The sequence below is a fragment of the Gorilla gorilla genome, chromosome 5 (genome assembly GCF_029281585.2).
Source record: "Gorilla gorilla gorilla isolate KB3781 chromosome 5, NHGRI_mGorGor1-v2.1_pri, whole genome shotgun sequence".
NCBI classification, from domain to species: domain Eukaryota; kingdom Metazoa; phylum Chordata; class Mammalia; order Primates; family Hominidae; genus Gorilla; species Gorilla gorilla.
This window is the reverse complement of record NC_073229.2, coordinates 129,096,690-129,117,603: the sequence shown is the minus strand read 5'-3', so window position 1 is coordinate 129,117,603 and position 20,914 is coordinate 129,096,690. Positions and strand designations below refer to the sequence as shown.

At 37.2% G+C, this 20,914-nt stretch overlaps 1 protein-coding gene and 1 long non-coding RNA gene across 3 annotated transcripts in view; one reads left to right on the top strand and one right to left on the bottom strand.

Moving 5' to 3' along the window:
- LIN28B (lin-28 homolog B) overlaps positions 1 to 16,045 on the bottom strand; it is a 149,769-nt gene extending 133,724 nt beyond the window's left edge. Inside the window, exons 1-2 of one of the 2 annotated variants that reach the window (XM_055391242.2) lie at positions 15,915 to 16,045; positions 2,526 to 2,574 (exon numbers count right to left, since the gene is read on the bottom strand). In XM_055391242.2, the coding sequence (XP_055247217.1) occupies positions 2,526 to 2,574; positions 15,915 to 15,932 (67 nt within the window). In that variant the 5' untranslated portion in view covers positions 15,933 to 16,045. Of the gene's footprint in view, positions 1 to 2,525; positions 2,575 to 12,032; positions 12,353 to 15,914 lie in introns of those variants that run through there. The other variant, XM_055391243.2, reaches the window with a different exon arrangement.
- Positions 12,354 to 16,899, top strand: LOC101147836 (uncharacterized). Its single transcript, XR_008680981.2, has 2 exons — positions 12,354 to 12,867; positions 16,349 to 16,899. It is a non-coding gene; the product is annotated as an uncharacterized lncRNA (long non-coding RNA).
- Positions 16,900 to 20,914: the final 4,015 nt, after the last annotated feature.

Genomic DNA, 20,914 nt, shown 5'->3' with positions numbered 1-20,914 from the left:
ACATGGAGACAAATGCAAGGCGCGCCCGACTGGGTGCATGGGTCTTGCAGCAGAGGCACTTCAGAATATAGTTGGGTCGCTTTGCTTTTGTTTCCAAAAAGCAAAATTCTATTCTCATTTAATTTCCTTGTCTGGAGGCAAAATGCTCTGGCTTCACACAATTGGTCCAATGTTAGAATTTTTATACAGAGGTAAAAATCTCTCGAGACTTTCATTAAATACCTTAACACACTTTCCCCAGAATAATAAAGTAAAATTATGGAAATACAGAAACGGATTAGCATAAATTTTAAGTTTTCCAGACAAATTGCCTTTATATTTCAAAATTTGCCTTTATATTTCAAAATTTCCCTTTACATTTCAAAATTTGCAAATGCTTCCTTCTTTTTGGTCAGTTATGTTTCAGCAAAATATTTACAACAAAATTCAGAAAAGGAGCATTATTTTAAGACTAACATTCTGAAGAAAGAATTTTTTAACTCTTTTTTTAAAAATTATACATAATAGCTGTAGAAAGTATCTTTTTAAAAACCTGGAATAGCAAAAATCCTATTACATTAACATACTTCTCTCCCAATAAGCAGGAAAAATATTTTCCAAACTGTGCTCAACAAATACTTTCTTAAATTACTTTAATTAGAATAGTAACAGGCTAGAAAAATCATTTAGTACTAAGTTTTACATTACTTTGCCCAGAATGGCACAAAAGGAAGCTTCATGTTTTAGCTGCAAAATGAAAGTATTTTTCAACTGTACTACTTGAACATGTATGTTTCCTAATTTAAAGGTCTTTTTGCAATAAATACCATGAGTCTGTGGAGCAAACACTAAATAATGTTAATATACTATTCTTTCTTCCTCCCTCAAGCAATGAATAAAAGTATTCTTTAAAGCTCTGTTTCATCAAAAGAAATAATCAACTGAAATAAGAATGTGGACTGTCTCCCAGGTATTTATTTCAATATTTACCCTTTGGGTTTATTTGAGGGGAGAGGGCAAGTATATCAGAAATGAAAAAGGAAAGAAGAGTGGCAGGGTAAAAGATGAGACAAGTTAAAAGAAATCTTCAGGCTTTAAAGATGCCTGAAGCAAATCAGCATGTGTGAGAAGCAAATCTGTGGAGAAAAAGCCTCAGCTAGAAAATGGAGGCCAGAATTCTGGTCCTATTTACCAATTCTGGTCCCATTTACCAATCTGTGGCCTTGGGCTAATCACTTAACTTCTCTGGAACTCAGTTTCTTCATCTGTAAAGTGAGGAAACTGGACCAGCAAATATTCAAAGTCTTTTAACTTGAAATGTAATCTCTAGAAATAACCATTCTTCTGGTGAAAGTTGTACCTTTCCCCTCCGATCCTTTTTAATCACAAGGAAATACAGACATGAAACTTTATTGCAGTCACTTAACACATTGGTGTTAACATTATTTCCCAACAGAAAAGAAAAAGGACTCTGAACTGGCCCCAACAAAAAACCACAGTCGATAATAAGGGGAAAAAAATAACAAATTAATAAATGAAAACAATAATAAGAGGAAACTAGGTGGTATACTAAAACATTTGTACCAACTTTTGAGAATCTTCTTTTTCATGATATTAGAGTATCACCCCTATGTCAAGATTCACTCCAAAAAAAAAAGCAGTTTCTCAAATGGAAATCCTATCATAGTTTCCTCATTCAACTTTTTGATCCTTACTGCTTTCCTCTTGCTACTCACAATCCTATATTTGAAAAGTTTAATAACAGAATAACATCATTTTACTTGTAGTTATTATTAATATTCATATACTTTGCAATATCACAGCTCCTATGTGTGCCTTCAAAGTGGTATGGTCAAGCCAGAGTAATAAATTATCATCAAATAAGATTGTTACTAAAAAATGGTGCTATAACTTTTAAGTTAATTTTAATAATATAAGAAAGCATGTCAAAAGTCTGGGTTTAAAATATTAAAGTTCAAATGACTCAGCTTTGTCATATGAAAACGAGGAGCAAATTCTGATATATGTTTATGAAAAGCAACACAGAGCTTCCTAGATAAGAAAAATTTCCTCAAAATGTCTAATATATTGTGCTATTTCTGTTATGATAAATTATTTTAAAACAGCACCATGTCTCCATTTTTAATTTAGTTCAGCAGATATTCGTTAGTGCATATTTTACTTTGGGAGTTACAAAAATGAACAAACCATGAATACTTTTAATTCATCTCCATAAGCATTTAAATATCTATTATCTATGTTGCTTGAGTTACAGAAAAAGGAATCACAAAATACAATACTGCTAAAAGTGGGGGTGGGGGAAAGGGGTTAATTAGAAGAGGTTGTCCACGTAATTCTTATGGGAACATCAGTTTTTTAGATGGAGTGATCAGGATGAAGTATAGGAGGACTTGGTACCTGTCTTGCCAAAGTAGAAAGGATGGAGAATTCCTGAGGGCTGTCAGGTTCTCATATGCCTCTAGCGATCTTGATCTTTTAAAACATTAATTAAACAAAATATTAAAAAAAAAAAAAAAAAGACTAACCTGGGGCTGATGAAACCTGGTTGAATGACCTCATCCTCTTCTGAAGAACCTAAAATCAGAGAGCTCAAGTCAGTACTACATTAATTGCCTATTTAATTGCCTCTTCTTCATCCTAATGGCCATTAGAAAGCAATAAAATGCCCAGGTTTTGACTCTGTGAAGAGACCTGTAAACTTTTTTTTACAGTTTAAGACTCACCTAGCAAAATTAGATAACCAATTGGCATATACTTGCCTTTTATATCTAGTAAAGGACACTAGTTTAAAGAACATTTACAACATTTAAGACCATTAAGATGCAGTCAAAAGATCCCAATATCACGAACAATGCAGTTTAAGTTTTAATATTTAATTTTACACTGCAATTTTAAAATACTAGTATTTTTTCCAAGCACAGTTAAAATCTACTTAACCTAGAATATCATGTTTCTTGAAGAACTAACTTCTTTGACTATTCTCTTCAGATATATTTCAGAAGATAAATCATGAGAATCTAACGATGGTACTATAAAATTGATATTGGGGCTGTTGCAGTCAAGTGAATGAAAAATTACATTAATGGTAATACATTTAATCATTAAGTATATTTTTAAATATCTAATATGCATTTTAACTTATATTTTTAAATGGTTTAATGTTTTTTAAAAAGCAAACAGTTCTCATTTTTTAAATATGAGTAAATATTGATGTTTCTAATACATCCATTGGCAGACGCCACAACACAATAAAACTTGCAATAAAGAGGCCACACAGTAATCAAGTATAGTGATTGGAAGAGGAACTCCTGGTGACTACTAAATTATTGTTTTTATCCTTGGGTCAGTTATTAAGGTTTGCAAAACAGATTGGTGTGAACATGCATGCACTCACCTGCTACACCCAGAGTTGTCTTTCCTTAACTAAGTTTTACACACTATACCTACTATATCAACTCACAAAAAATAAGTAAAACCATTCTGTGCAAATTCTTTAAGTTGCAATCTAATTTTCTTCTCAAAAGGAAATGGAGACTTTTCCAAGTGCAGGGTTCTACTGAATGTTGACCCAAGGTTCTTTTTACAAAGGATGACAATCCCACCAAGTTAGATTTGAAAAGAATAGAGGAAGAATGTGAACAAAAGGCACGTGAACCTCTGTACATTAAATCCTTCACTTAGCCTGTGTTTACAACCAAAAGACACAAGATAATGACAGATCCTAACTTTAACAAAATTCATTACAGACACTTAATGAAACAGAGCTTTCCTTTACATTGATCCTGTATCAAGTTTTATTTTGCACATCTGGCTTATGTGTGAGTATATTTAATTATTGTACATAAATATTTCGCACAACTGTAGCTTCTGCCTTTCTATTCTAATAGTCCACAGCCTATTATTAATCCTATCTGCTTATATTTAGAGAAGAATTCAAGCCAACATATTTTAAAAATGTGTAAATACAATAGATAGGGTTTGTTAAAAAAAAAAAAAAAAACCTTTGCAAATAATTTGGACAAACTATCACAAATAGGTTTAATAAAGCCAAAATCAAATAATGTAAGAAAGTTAGCTAAATAATGCTATTTAATTCAAGAGCTCTAACTATTAGCTTTTGGAGTTTTTTTTAAAAAGCCAATTTGACTGACAATAACATTCAGATTTTTCACTATTCAAACTTACATATGATATCCTTGGTTATACTAGTTTTAACAGTAATGTCCGCTTCAAAGGAAAAGTAACATGAAATTATTTCACAATTAATGTTTTTCACTAATATTAATGGTTTAAAATTGTTCAAAAACAAGAGTGGAAAAAATAGCATTGTTTAAATATAGATATTATCATGTATCCATCCAATATTGACTGAACAACTATAATAGGAATGAGACAGGTATAAGCTGTAAAATATTTATAATTTTAAATGTTCATATTCTTATTCTAGGTTACTGTTTTTTGAAATGAAATATCAGGAGTTAAAATAATTCTTCAAATGCATGAATACTCCAAAAACTGCCACTCACATTTTATACATGAGTATTTACATGTAATAATTTTTTTTCTTTTTTTAGACGGAGTTTTGCTCTTGTTGCCCAGGCCGGAGTGCAATGGTGCAATCTAGGCTCACTGCAACCTCTGCCTCCTGGGTTTAAGCGATTCTCCTGCTTCAGCCTCCCGAGTAGCTGGGATTACAGGCATGTGCGACCATGCCTGGCTAATTTTTGTATTTTTAGTAGAGATGGGGTTTCACTATGTTGGCCAGGCTGGCCTTGAACTCCTGACCTTGTGATCCACCCGCCTCGGCCTCCCAAAGTGCTGGGATTACAGGCATGAGCCACTGTGCCAGGCCTTGTATTTAATACATTTTGTTAAAATATTTTATTTAACAGAGTTCATTACGTTTTCTTAGAAAACAAAAACCTAAACCTATGAAATCCCAAAATACACTTCTTTGCCCCTACACTAGAATAATCTCCGTTCATCATTTAGATCTCTACTTAGAGCTCTTTTTCATACTGTTCCATACTGAATACAATGTCTCTACCATGTAATAGTGTACTGTAGTTTATTATAACTGTCCATGAAAATGTTCTCTCTCCCAACTGAACTCTATGCTCTGTGATTAGAGAGACTGTGTATATTTAGCTCATTATTATAATTCTGGCATTATTTTGTATTCATTATATTTTTTGAACCAATGACAATGAATTCCTGTACCGAGGTTGATTATTCCTAGGTTGGCTTTTATAAGAAAAAAAAAAAAAAGTACACAAAATGTTTTGTTAAACCATCTTTTCATAAAAAAATAATTGGATAGGCAATTAATCTCTTATAAATATAAAACACATATATTACAAATATAAAATACATATATACAAAATAATTCCAATTATTTTAATTTAAATATATGATTTACTGCTATAGGAGTACCTAACTTATAAAGAGTATCCATCACAAACATTCTTAGATTTCACACTTTCTATTAAAATATATAACAATATTCTTCAAAATACATTATATATTGTTCATTGTTAAAATCCACTGTTGTAACTAAATGTAAAGGAAAATGACTGCTATTATGAATTATATATTGTAATTCACTCAAAAATTGCCAGCTGGTGCGGTGGCTCATGCCTGTAATCCCAGCACTTTGGGAGGCCAAGGCAGGTGGATCACTTGAGGTCCGGAGTTCGAGACCAGCCTGGCCAAAATGGTGAAGCCCATCTCTACTAAAAATACATGAATTAGCCAGGCGTGGTCGTGCATGCCTGTAATCCTAGCTACTGAGGAGGCTGAAGCAGGAGAACTGCCTGAACCCGGGAGACAAGGGTTGCAGTGAGCCAAGATCCCGCCACTCCACTCCAGCCTGGGTGACACAGCGAGACTCTGTCTCAAAAAATAAAAATAAAAATTGCCAAGCTGTTAAGCTCAGATAAATGAAGTGATAAATAAAAATAAACTATTACTACATTTCACATTACTCTGAATTTTATTTCAATTCACATCATGCTAACTTTTACTTCTAATACTAACGAATGCAAAATTTACTTTAAGTTGCAAAAATGATTTAACAATCAGGAATAGTATTCACCATAATAAGAAAAATTATTTCATTACTTATTCTCATCTCCAGAATTTTTCAACATTTTAAAAAATACTCCAGATAATTTTTTGTTTCTGTTACAGTATTTTCTAAAATAACATAAGTGTAAAGTACATTATAACTTACTATAATAAATATTCACTTTATGGTTTAAAGAAAAATTAATCTATAGTATGTGTCAACTATCACTGAACTACATTCTTTGGAAAGCAACACAGATTTTTCTTTCCTAGCAAGAGAAAACGTTTTAAAATAACATTACTTAAAATCGTATAGCAAACATATTAATATTACACTAACACCAGAGTAAAACCCAAAGCACAATACTGATTTAAACTGACTATAACTTAAAATATAACACACACACACACCAAATAAAATATTAAACATGGAAGTTCAACACTGAAGTGAATGCAGGTGCTTTATGAAAGTGTTTCCTTACATTGTCCTTTAAACGAACATTTAATATCTATTACAAACCTTACTGTAATTATTTTTTGCAATTAGTCAACAGACTAAATTCAAATGCTGCCTCAGTAAAATCAGGATAAATTATTTTGCAATTTAACTGAACATCCTACTTTAATCATAGATGTAGCTGGAAATGTTGCTGATGTACCCTCAGTCATACACAGGAACAGAAAATCTAAACAAAATAATTTACTTAAAAGTAAGAGAAATAGTTACACATGACTTTCTACAGTTTAAAAATATTAGGCTATTGGAGTTTGAAAACAAGCTTCACATTCGGTGAAATATTTTTAAAATTATCAAGAGAACAGAAAATTTTATATTAGGAAAAAATCTCAAAGTTGCATTATTTCTTATATTTATAAAGTATATGATTTAATTTAGAATATATCATATGAAACACTCAACCTTAAATCAGAGGGTAGTATTTTTGGCACTGCTGAATCACAGAGACAAATTTAATTTTCTCAACCATATTACAAATAGAAATTTTATTTGTTTCATATAAGATATGGACAGCTCTATCATTCTCTTCAAATACTGTAATGAGAACAATTTATTTTGGAAAATAAAAACAAATGAGTAATAATTTAAGATGACTGGCATATTTTCAAAATTGTTTAAAGGCAATATTATGGCACAGATAGCAGCTGGCAAACACAATTCTTTAGCTTAAATGTAAGCTATAACACAGTTGAGCCACAGCACAGTTTTGCTAATATGTTTGTATTTTCCAACATATGAAATAATAACTTTATGTAATCAAGCTCACAGCCCAGGCATTGTTAGATCACGTTGAAGAAAAGTAAAAGAAAGCGATAGTGGTTTCAAATCAAAAAGATCAAAATAATGGCAAAATTCCTGCCTTAAAAAAGGTAATCACATATACTTTGAAGGCCCACCATAACTTTAAGACAAAACTTTAAAGTGGCTTTTTGATAAACAAAAATGATTCTAGGTAAAACTGAACACTTCTTTTAATTACAATAATAACAAGAAAATTTTATTGACATACATTTTAAGTTTTAATATACAACATTATTAATGGTTCAAAATTTATATCATCACCAGAGATTAACAAGTAAATGAGAACTTTGTGTATTCTAAATATTTTCAATTAACATTTTAATAAAGATAAAGAGACACTTTACAAGTTACTCATCCTTACAACACTGGGTGACTTACTGATGTAATAAATGTAATAGCAAATAAAAATAATAGGATTTTAACTAACAGAGGAGATTATAACAGACTAATACAAAAGATAACACATAATTTACAGATTTTTTCTAAAATTTTAAATCCACAAAATGTCTATTTTTTAACCTATACAGTCTAGAATATTTTAGTTAAAATGTTTTTGTAAAGTCTGAACAAATGATGCACAGAAAAATGTTTGAAAAACATAAAAGTAGCATTTCGGCTCTTGCCTTTCCAAGTAAGTCTGTAAAATAAATACTGATTTCAAAATATCTAGAAAATTGTAAACATGTTTTTCCACCATTAGAACTGGCCATTCAACATCAAGTCTTTTTTTCCATATAATTAAGCTTTTGTTCCGCTAAGAAAAAACTAGAAACTGATTGCTTGAAAATGAGCTGCATGCCCTTTGTCCTGATTTGTCACCTTTGACCCTTAATTTGATGATCCTGCATATCAACCCATTCTATTTTTAGAAGAATCATGTCAATGTTCTATGCTTAAAATAGTACTTTTTACTGATATATTAAATGTATTACAACATTACTTTTCAGGTAATTTCTACAATGGTTTCATACTAGTACTCATTTCATATAATGTAGAGCACTATAATATTGTAAGCAGTGAAAGCCTGCTGTTTGTCCTGTTTCAAACAATAGAAAATTTCCCCCAAATGACACGTCAATATCATAATTTCAAAATTTATATTATTTTTTAAATTATTTGTTTTTAAGTGGAATTTATTTCATGAATGATTTCTAATTTAAGCTTGATATCACATATTTTGATGTTGGTTTTGATAGTGCCAGAATATGAACCTAAATCAAAAATTGCAAATATCAAGTTCATACTCTATCTTACCAGTAGTGTCAACTAAAACTGTACAGTTTTTGAGTTAAATAACTAGTTGCTTAAACGGGTTTTAAAAATCTTGTCATCATCTGCAAGTGGCAGTTTTCAAAGAAAGAGAAAACCTCTAGCATTGATCCTATTGATTTTACTGACATTATTCAAAATCAATGTTACACAGTAAATTAATATACTTCAGGGATAACATTTCTCTATCACAATTTCTGATGATTCCAATTCAACTAGGTGAAAAGCAAAAAAAAAATTATGAAATATATATGCATATATTTCCTATAGTCATGATGCTACTTGAATCCCTACACAATTTCTGTGTACTGTACAGTTTTCAGTCAGATTTAGCAGGGACCAATATGGCTGTCTTGATTCAGCACTGTGGCCAGCGACTTTGTCGAGCATCATTGTGTCAGAGAAATCCAACACAATAATGTACATGTATACAAGTACATGGTGGGCAAGTTTCTCAAAACAATGAGATTCTGTATTTCATATATTCCAAGACTTATTCATATAAATCAACCTTAAGTATCTGAATGTAAAGAATTTCCATTGTTCTTCTTGGCAAGCTAGAAATACTTTACTTTGTGGTTCATCAAAAACAGTAGTTATCTGTAAAGAAAATACAGTCTCTTTAAAAGTCAAGGAAATAAGGTACAGGTTCAAAAGTATTTAAACAAAAAAAGCTGAGTATCTGAGAATTTTAAAAGAAAATTAAATTCTATTAAAAAATACCTAATAAGAAAACGCTTTAGTTGTCCAAAAATTTGTAACGCCACTTTCATAATCAATAATTTAATTACTTCTAAATTGATTCACCTCTGTATGCCCATGTTTCATTTTTTAAATCAATGCAACTTTGGATTAAGATAAACCTTTATAGATCATTTCCTGACCTGAACTTGCTAATACAGTCCCCAAATTTGGTAGCTGTGCCTAGCGCTTCAATTATTTTTAAAGAGACATCACTCACACCTGAAGACTGTTATTCATACATGTTTTATTTAATAACTTATTTTCTTCCTTTAATCATGATTTGTAAATTATGACAGCAGTGTGTCACAAAACCCTAATCATGTTACCAGATCAGATACCAAGCATTATCAAACTTTCAGGCAGGTAAGATCTATTTAATCTTCTCTTTCTTCAGAGTAAACCGGAAAAAAAAAGCCAAACTTAAATTCACCGTATTTTGGGATTTATATGTGCAATAAACTTAAAAATAAGTTATTCTGAAGACTAACTTTGAGCACTACTATTTTAAATCTCGATTTGCTTCCCTTACCAAGTATAAGACTGACATACCTCGCCTCACAACCTAGCGATTTTTAAATTTAAATCTTGACTAATTTCACAACAAACTTTTTATTGTTTCTGAAGTCTAGCAGAGAACATACATAGTAAGACACCATACAGTCTGACAAGGATTAATGAGAATATAATTATTGAATCATTTAGTTCCAGATCTATTAATTGAGAAACACCTATAAAGTTACCAAAAACCAATATGCATTACAACCCGATCCAATTCCTTAAATTTTTATGACCTTATATTGTCAAGCAAAGATTAGCTGATCCTACTTGTAAAATGGAAAAGTCAAATAAAACTTTTTTATTCATTGGTAGTATAGCTCCTTCCCCACTAAGTGCTAGAAGAGGCCTTGTGTCAGTTTCATTTCTAAAGCTCTGTAGGAAATTAGGCACACTGGATTGCTGTATTTCATACATGCAAAGATAAATAATTTGGCAAGCAAGAACTTTCCCTAAGATGGACAAGGGTGTAATTATTATTGAAAATGGAATACTGATTATTACATTCTCTTCTGTTAATTTATCATATGAGTCCTCTATAAAACCTATGCAAATTCACAGCAGAAGAAAAAAAGGCATAAATTTCATAGCAAATTTATTTTTTCATACAAATTGGCATATATTTCCAAGAATTCACCCTTAACTTTCAAAATTTCCCTGAAAGCTTTCATAAAACTGTGATGTTCTGTACTTATTGTTGGACGTAAAAATGTGCTTTTTAAAAAAGCACTTTTGCATTATCTAAGTAAATATGGTAATAACCAGCACCAAAAAAAAGAAACATTAAGATTTTCTTGATTAAAAATCACTTTGTCATATTTTCCCAGCAATGTTGTAAAACGTTTTAAATTCATTCTAATACTAGTTGTCAGGTGTAATTTTCACTTCCACAGTATTTGTGATCGATAAATAAAAAACTACAATAGGAGTATAATTTATTTTTCCCTTGCATTAACAATAACAGGTATAAAAATCTACAGTGGAGAATTTGGTTCCATGAACAGTGATACTTGGCAACCTTAAAAACCTACGGATGAAAACAAACCCACAAAGAACTGAAGGGAACTCAAGGAAACACAGGCACCTAAGATTTCATTCTGTGTTACATGAAACAATTCAAAATGGCGGACTTACTATTACTTACATTTAAGAAATTTCCGCAATAAGGGCACTAAATACATACTGTTAGATTTTACTCGAAAACACTCAATATTTACCAACGTGCAATTTTTAAAAAAAGTTTTTGGAGTACAAATCTTCACAAAGCACCCGCATCCAATGTTCCAGTCAGTAGTCAGTTAATGCTCCTGCAAACGTATCATTTCTTCTTTGGTTTTTCCTTTTCAAAAACAACCTAAATCCAAGTGCGTTCTTCCCCGTTCTTTTCAAAATCCTTAATTTTAATTCATGAATTTACATCACCGATACCGAAGCAAAAACGATCCCCGACGCCTGCCCGGTACAAAGCAGTTCGGCTTGCGGAGCGCGAAAGGGAGGTGCGCACGCCCTCTGGCGGCGCGGCCCCGTGCGTCCCAGACGAGCCGGCACCGGCCGCGAGGACCCGCCGCCGGGACCCCAGCCTGCGCCGCACCCTCGCGCCCTGCGCCCCCGCGTGGCCTGCGCCCCCGCCCTGCCCCGCCCCGCCCTCCCGCTCCAAGCCGGCTTTGGCCGCCCGGCAGCAACCGCAGCGGCGAGCCTGGGCGGCCGCTCTGGCAACGCAGTGCCCACACCGGGCGCCGACCCAGCAGCACCGAGCGGGGAGAGAAAGGTGTGAACCCGGAAGTACATCGACTGCCCGCGTCTTAGCGGCAGCACCGGGGCAATAAATCAGGGCCGGCGAAGGAAAGACGCGGCGCGCCGGCTTCCGAACCGCAACTTGCTGCGAGACCTGTCACTTCCCCGCGGTGCCCAGTCCTCGCCCCTCCCTGGCGCTCGCGCCTCCTCTTTTCTTCCTGCTCCTCAGCACGGAGCTCCCCTCGACGTTGCTCACGTGCCAGACTCGGGACCGCGAGCGGCGTCCGCACCCGCACGCACACCCGGCCACGCTCGCACTCGCGCGGCCGCGGGGCCGGCTGCTTACCTCCGGGGCCTCATGGTCGCGTCGCTAGCCTGGGTGTGAGAGGGGGAGAGGGTGTGAGGACGTGTGTGGCGTTCAGTCCCGGAGGACGGGGCGGAGGAAGGGGCCTGGAGTCTGTCACTTCCTGAGGGAGCGCGGAGGTCGAGAGACCTGTGAGGCGCGCGGCGGGGCCGGGAGGGTCAGCACATTGTGAGCCGGCAAGGGGACGCGGAACAGCCGGGCGGCGCGCGGCCACCGGGCGCGGAATCCGCTGTCACCACCACTCCGCCGCCGCAGCCCGGCGAGTGGCGGGGCGCGGGGAGGAGGGGGCTGAGCCGGGTGGGGGAGCGCGGGGCGCGGCGGCGGCACCAGGCGGTTCGACTGGAGCCCTGCGTCAGCCGGCGGCACGCGCACACCTGCCCGCCGCCGCTACCGGCCGCGTCATTGGCTGCCGGCGCCGAGCGCGCGAGATTGAACCTTCCATTCATTCCAGGGCCGGGCGGGCGCGCGCGGCCACGGTGGAGCTTTACCGCGGGCGCCCCCGAACCCCCGAAGCGCGTCCCCGCGCAGGCCGTGGGCGCGCACGGCCGCTGCCGCCGTTTGTTCTGGTGGAGGCTGCGAGTGCCTGGGCCTGTGACTCCCGGCTCTCCGCGCGCAGCGTCAGTCTGGGAGGGAAGCTCACATGGCGGTCCCTAGGGTGCGACTGGAGGGAGGCGGGACGATGCTACTCCTTGCTCCCCAGCCTGACACCTTGGTGCGGTAAAACTGTAAGAAGGTAACAAAATCATATCTGAAGCCCAGGTCTTCTTTTCTTTTACTACAGATGCCCTGGACATCATTCCGAACAGCACAGTTCAAGGTAATAATAGTCATGTATTTCAGAATCCAGTGAGAATGGTAGACAATGCCAGAAGTTTGGGGAACCTACTGTCAGCTGTTTCTTTTCCTAAACAATAAGATACTCAACGTCAAATTGGATGATACAAACTTAATCATCATCACTCAAAGAGCCACAAGATCTGGGGCCAAAAATACTGTGATATACACACATATTTAGCTTGGTATTTTGGTATATGTTCCCAAAATATCACTGCTTTCTCTCCTATAATTTTCTACCTGATAATTTTATAGTTCTTTCTTATACTTTGGGTAGTTTCTCATCAGACTTTCAGAACTAAACAGTACTAGTCAATCATTATCTGACCAGCTGAAAAATCGAATATCGCCTTGTAATCTGGACTGTTCTGTGGAACTGACTAAAGGGATTAAATATTTCAGCAAACTAAAAATTTGTTCAAAAATTTAAAATATAGGAAATCAAATTAAAAGTGGAAAACTTTTCAAATGAAAACACTTTCATTTGAAAGTAACTAATAAAGGCCAGTTCACTGGCTACTGTTGTATGACTAAAAGGCAAATCTCCAAACCGTTGCTGTGTGATGATACATTTCTCCCTTCCAATTTCTGGATTGGGATTAAGAAACCAATGTATCTATCAAGGGTAACCACAGTCTAGAAAAAAGCATCTCTGGCCTGGGAGTGAGATCAATGCAGACAAACTGATCAGAAGCAAAATCCTGTTGTGACCCCTCCTAAGAATTTTCCACATTGGCTACCACCTTCAGCAAATTCCCTGGATGGCTGCTCAACTTTCCGTTGAGCTAGTGGAGTGAATACCACTTACTTTAAAGATGCCTTTTCACTGGCAAGTATGTAAAGTATTTCTTACATTACTTTGCGAAGTAGTACAGAGGATTCTTTCAGATACAATTCTTAGTTATAATCATTGTATCAATTTACACTATGATTTCAAATACAATTTAGAGGAAAAAGATGTGGACATTGATTACTAGAAATGAAAAACAGCAATTATATCACCATCTGAAATGTGATATGCTTTGACTTTAAAGCATTATAGTAATTTTTTATTTATGAGTAGAGCTTACAAATGCACTTACAGAATGAACTGTTTTTTTTAATAGCTATGTTTCTAGGTATTTTGTAAGCCTTTCAGCATTTAAGTGTGATGTATATTTATGCAATACCTATTTAAAGTCCTGAGAAGAATTGTAAACAGAAAATAAAAAATTAAAACACAACCCAGGGTTAGTATCCCAGCACTCAAGAGTTCATCCTTCTTTTTGATTTCAAACTAGTTATCATCATGCCATCATGCTCCTGTGACACAAATAAAAAATGGGACATTATAATATTTAATGTTATTTCATATAAGGTACCCGAAAGGGGCGATGATGAACATTGATAGGCTAAGCATTAAGGAGTATGTTAGCATGATTAGAAATGAATGAAAAGCCATAAGAACAAAGGAATTTATCGTTTATGTATGGCTCTTGGCAATTTCTTTTTCTTTTCAGGTTTTTTTTTTTTTCTTGAGACAGGGTCTCACTATGTCCCCCAGGCTTGAGTGCAGTAGTGCAATCTTGGCTCACTGCAGCCTCCACCTTCTGGGTTCACGGGATTCTCGTGCCTCAGTCTCCTAAGTAGCTGGGATTACAGGCCTGCGCTACCACACGCAGCTAATTTTTGTATTTTTAGTAAAGATGGGGTTTCACCATGTTGCCCATGCTGGTCTCAAACTCCTGGCCTCAAGCAGTCTGCCCACCTGGCCCTTCAAAGTGCTGGGATTACAGGCGTGATCCACCATGCCTGACCTTGGCAATTTCCTTCTAAAAGTGAACCTTGGCAATTTCTTTATAAAAGTGAATCCCTCTACCTGGGACCATGGTCATAATTTATTTTACTTTATTTCCAATCTCCCCTTTTTTAGAGACTCGGTCTCACTCTGTTGCCAAGGCTGGTGTACAGTAGTACCTTCCTAGCTACTGCAGCTTCGACCTCCTGGGCACAGGTGAGAATCCATCTTCAACCTCCTGAGTGGCCGGGACTACAAGCACCTAATTTTTTTGTTTTTTTGTTTTTTTTCTGCCTAATTTTTTTTTTTTTTTCTGTAGAGACAGGTTCTTGCTCTGTTGCCCAGGCTATTCTCAAACTTCTGGTGGCAAGATATCCTTGCAGTCTTCGCCTCCCAAAGCACTGGGATTACAGGCATGAACCACCGTGCTTGGCCTGCTTTACTTTTAGAATATATCTAATAATTATTCCCAAAGAGAACAGGCTCTTACTCTTAATATCTCCAATGCCTACAACGGTTCCTAGAATATGGTAGTGTGTAAGAAATGTTTTTTAATGAATGCATCTGAATGCACCCTGATTATATTTTCAAGGAAATACTTACCAAGACCTTTAGAAAACATAAAATACAGTGTTTCATATTTCTCTTGCCCTCTATTTTTTTATGAGTGGAGTATATGAAAGCAAACCCCAGGCATCACGTCATTTTACTTACGAATTACAAGTATTGAGTGTTACAATGTTGAAAAACTAGGCTTATATATTTATTATACTACATTAAAACAATTTGAAAAATAGAGTTGGCCGGGCGCGGTGGTTCACGCCTGTAATCCCAGCACTTTGGGAGGCCGAGGCGGGCAGATCACTTGAGCCCAGGAGTTGGAGACCAGACTGACCAGCATGGTGAAACCGTCTCTACAAAAAATCAGGCAGGCTTGGTGGCGGGCGCCTGTAGTCCCAGCTGCTGGTACTTAGCAGACAGCCAGGAGGCGGAGGTTGCAGCGAGCCGAGACTGCGGCCCTGCACCCCAGCCTGGGCAAAATGGTCACCGCTTCTCTACAAAATACTAGCTGGGCGTGGTGGCGCGCGCCCGCGGTTGCGGCTTTTGGGGAGGCTGAGGTCGCCCGCCCGACCAGTACCCAGAGGTTCCAGTAAGCTAAGATCGCACCACTGAACTCCAGCCTGGGCGACAGAGTGAGATCCTATCTCAGAAAGAAAGAAAGAAAGAAAAATAGAGTTTAGAAATAAACTGACCTGGCGGCGGTGGCTCATGCTTGTAATCCCAGCACCTTCTTCAGAGGTTGACGTGGCGAATCGCTTGAGCCCAGGAGTTCAAGACCAGCCTGTGGAAAATGGCGACCTGGCTCTCTACAAAAAATTCGCTGGGCGTGGTCTGCGCGCCAGTGGTCCCAGCTATTGGGGAGGCTGAGGTGGGAGGATCTCTCCAGCAGGGGGGCGGAGGTTGCAGTGAGCCAAGATTGCGCCACTGCCCTCCACCCTGGACAACAGTGCGATCCTGTCCTAAAATGGAAGAAAGAAAGAAAAAGATTAAAACTAGCTGGCCGGGTGCAGTGGCTCATGCCTGTAATCCCGGCACATTAGGAGACCGAGATGGGCAGATCGCTTGAGTACAGAAGTTCCAGACCAGCGTGGGCAACAGGGTGAATAGCATTGTATTTGCTTTCTAGGGTGGCTGAAACAACAAAAATGTAACGTCTTACCGATCTGAAGGCTTCCGGGTCGATTCTGGACTGTGATGAGAATCTGTGCCATGCCTCTCTCCTGGCTTCTGGTAGACCCGGGCATTCCTTAGCTTGTAAATGGCTGCTGCTTGTGTCATCACATTGTCTTCCCTTTCTACTTATCTGTCCCCATGCCCCAATTTTTCCTTTTCAGGACGCCAGTCAGATTAGGACCCACCCTAATGATCTCATCTTAACAAGGACCCTATTTTTAAGCACACATTTACAGAGACTGGGGGGTAGGACTTCAACATCTTTTTGGAGGGATGCAGTTCAACCCATAACAAGAATCATTGTTAGAAATGATTTTGCTTCTTCACTGAAAAATTAATATCATTCTGCAGAGAACTGACTTGCTGCACATGGCACAGATTTTTTGCATTTATCATAGTAAAAGAAATCAGTCACAAAAGTTTGTTTTAGACTGCTACATACCTATCACAAATACAAATTATTTCCAACATCAAAAGTTAATAAAGCAAGCACTGTCACCCAAATTATATGGTATCTATTGAGCACTCCCTTATGTACAGAAGAGGAAAATGAGAAATGAACAGGAAGTTTAACATTCATAAAAACTGTTGGCTGGGCGCGGTGGGTCACTCTTGTAATCCCAGCACTTTGGGAGACCGAGGTGGGTGGATCACCTGATATCAGGAGTTCAATACCAGCTGGCCAACATGGTGACACCGCATCTCTACTGAAAATACAAAAATTAGCCGGGCGTGGTGGCGGGCGCCTGTAGTCCCAGCTACTCCGGGGGCTGAGGCGGGAAAATCGCTTGAACCCGGGAGGCGGAGATTGCAATGAGCCGAGATTGCGCCACTGCATTCCAGCCTGGGCGACAGAGCAAGACTCCATCTCAAAAAAATAATAATAATTCATAAAAATTGTGACAAACTTGTGTTTGTCTATTAAACTGGCAAAAATCCTAACGTTTGACAACACACTGTGTTAAAATACAGCTTTAAAGTTTTAAAATAATTTTTTGGTGAGGCTATAGATAAACCCATACTTTGATACATTCCTGGTGGGTGTACCAAGGGGGCACAACATTTAGAGAGGGAAATTTGGTGAAATCTCTCAAAATTTAAAATATACTCTATGACTTAGCAATCCCTTTCCTGGGAAATTATCCCAGAGATATAAGTGCATCTTATACAGTAAATGATGTGTATACCTGGATTGATTTTTATAATAGCAAAAGAATGGAAATAGCCTACGTGTCCACCTACAAGGACTGAATAAATAAACAATAGTACACTGAGATGTAAAATCCTTCTGTGTATTTATATGGGAAGAGCTCCACAATACATTGTTAAGTACAGGAAGCTGCATACCAAACATCACATATGCTGCCTTTTGTGTGAGAAAGGAAGGGGATAATGAGAATATATGTTATACTTATTTATATACTTATAATTATATAATATATTTATATACGGAAACACTCAGAAGGATATATAAGAAACTAAACGATTGCGGGCAGATAGGGAGATCAGAATGGATGAAAATAGGTGTGGGAGCAGGATTTAATGTATATTTGTTATATTGTTTTGATTTTTCAGCCATGTGAATGTACAACTTACTTTTAAAAGTTTAGAAAAATAAGGTTATGAAACACTATTAATGCTACTTCTATGAAAAATGCCTTTAGAAACCTATATTTTGAAAACTCAAATGCTAAAAAAGATAACCTCAAAAAAATAGATGAAGCAAATGTGGCAAAATCTTGATAACTGTTATCTGGGTAATGGATATGTGGCATTGTACTAGTCTCTCTAGTTTTATCTATGTTTGCACATTTTCACATTTTAAATGTTCTCTCAATCATCAAAATTTATGAAATTTCATAAGAGGCATCCTTAAAGTGTTATTTTAAAATTGTTAATGACTAAATATTCTAGGCTCTGGGGAGAATCTGTGTAATTCAGAGCTTTAAGGTAGGTGCTAGAAATAGCCAGTAAAGCCTCCTTTGAATAGATGGTCTTGCCAAGTATGTGGACCAGGAAAAAAAGAATGCTTGGCAGAAAGACTATTTATTATTACAGTTCAGTCATACATGAATCTACAGACCCGAGCTTTTTAAAATCAAACTTCTTTATCCACCTCCAACTTCTGAAAGAATCATTGTTGTTCATTTTTTAATTTTTATTTAAAAGTTTTAAAGCTGTATTTTAAATTATTAGAGCCATGGTGTAAAGGTTTTTATCTTACACCACTATCAGTTTTTTTAAAAAAAGTGTTATGCACACACCTCTGTAGAGGAGATAAAATATCTTATCCTTCTGTCATTCTTAGGTTCATTAGCCAGGGCCCTGTAAATTAGACTAACAAATGATGCAGGAGCCTTTAAAAGATAACGAAGAACTGGAGAAATAATTCCACCTAAGCATTTTTATAGTAGGTTTGTCGAAGAGTGGAGAGTCTTGGAAAAATGTGATAGGACAAAAAGATCTGAGCTAACAGTGGTAAACCGGGAGAAATTTACTGTGTTCTGTTTGTTTGGATTCCCCTCAGGGTCCCTCCATCTTCAGAGATAAAGATGCCCCCTTCCTCCGTGTATAGGAAGGGCACGTCTCATATGAGGGTCTTATGACCTGCCTCAGGGAAGCAGGGCAAGGTCAGAGAGTTCTAACATCTGCATTTCTCAGATTCCTTCAGCTTAAAATATTCAGTTGCACCAATGCACCATACTTTAGGGTAGAATGCTGTGAACCCCATCACCTTCAATTATGTATATTTATTTATAGATCGTATACTTGTGTACTATAGTACATTATGTAATGTAAAACATGTACAAGTAGAAATTTAAAAGAATGAGATTTTTAAAATTGTAATTATGTGTTTCCCATTCTTCATTGGATTATCTTCTATGCTTATCCCATTTGGAGGCTTTGGGCATCCTATCATTGTGGCCACAAACATAGGCTGGAGGTCAGGGACAGTGAGCAGCCCTAATCCTGCTCTGCTATTGCTTAAGGCATAATCAGAACAGAAAAAGTGCAAATTAATAGGATGTTTATCCCCACCTCTGGAAAATTAAGATCCAAGACTTAATGTAGGTACATTAGTATCATTTTTGTATATTACAATATAATAATAATTTGCCCCATGAGGGCAGGTGTTTTCCTTATTTTCTCTGGCAACAATAAATAGTTGTAGAATAGATTAAATATTTGCACTGCTTTCATCAAATTATCTCAAGCCTTCAAGGCATAAAATGATTTATTAGCCCCATTTTATAGATGTGAAAACGGGTATCTTACGTGAGATACATGGGCTTTTAAGCAAAAGAACTAGTGGTCAAATTCAGATCACCTGATGCTCATATGCAGTATTCTCTGTGCTCTAGGGGCTTCTTCAGTCTGACATATTTTTCTTTCAGATTTTCAATTCACAAGTAGGGGAACACCTCAACAACCATTTTTTCATTTATACCTATAAAAAAGTTACATATTCTTACAGCCGGGTGCAGCGGCTCACGCCTGTAATCCCAACACTTTGGGAGGCCGAGGCGGGTGGATCACCTGGGGTCAGGGGTTCAAGACCAGCCTGGCCAACATGGTGAAACCCTGTCTCTACTAAAATAAATAAATACAAATAAAATTAGCCAAACGTGGTGGCTGGTGCCTGTAATCCCAGCTACTCGGGAGGCTGAGGCAGGAAAATTGCTTGAACCCAGGAGGCAGAGTTTGCAGTGAGCCGAGATCACGCCATTGCACTCCAGCCTGGGCAACCAGGGGGAAACTCCGTCTAAAAAAAAATGTATATATTTACATATTCTTCCTCCATTCCACAGATCTCTTAAATCCTCAGATTTTAATCTTAACTTTGCTTATAATATCTTTTCCTTTATTCCTATATTTGGCTAGAATTTTGAAGTTTAAAAAAGTATACTGTTATTCAAACTTTTCATTAATTTCATAATTAAATAATTCTAACACTTATTAAATGATTTATTTAAATTAGTGCTCTCATGGCCTTTTTCTATTTTAAAAACATTTCATCCTGGCCAGGTGCAGTTGCTCACACATGTAATCTCAGCACTCCAGGAGGCCAAGGCAGGAAGATCAATTGAGGCCAGGAGGAGTTTAAGATCAGCCTGGGCAACATAGTGAGACCCCATGTTTACAAAAAAAAAATTTTAATTAGCTGGGTGAGGTGGTGTGCACATACATCCCTAGCTACTTGGGAGGCTGAGGCAGGAGGATTGCTTGAGCCCAGGAGTTTAAGGCTGCAGTGAGCTAGGCATGTGCCACTGCCCTCCAGCCTCAGCAACAGAGCAAAACCCTTTCTCTAAAAAAAAAATAAAAATTTATTCCATCATCAGTCATTGACATGCAATTAATAGAATGAGATTTTAAAAATAAAATTGTAATTATATGTTTCCCTTTCCTCATTGGATTGTCTTCTGCACTCATCCTACTTCTTGGAGGCTTCTGGCTTTGAGCATCCTATCAGTATGGCCACAGACACAGGCTGGATGCCAGGGACAGTGAGCAGCCCTAA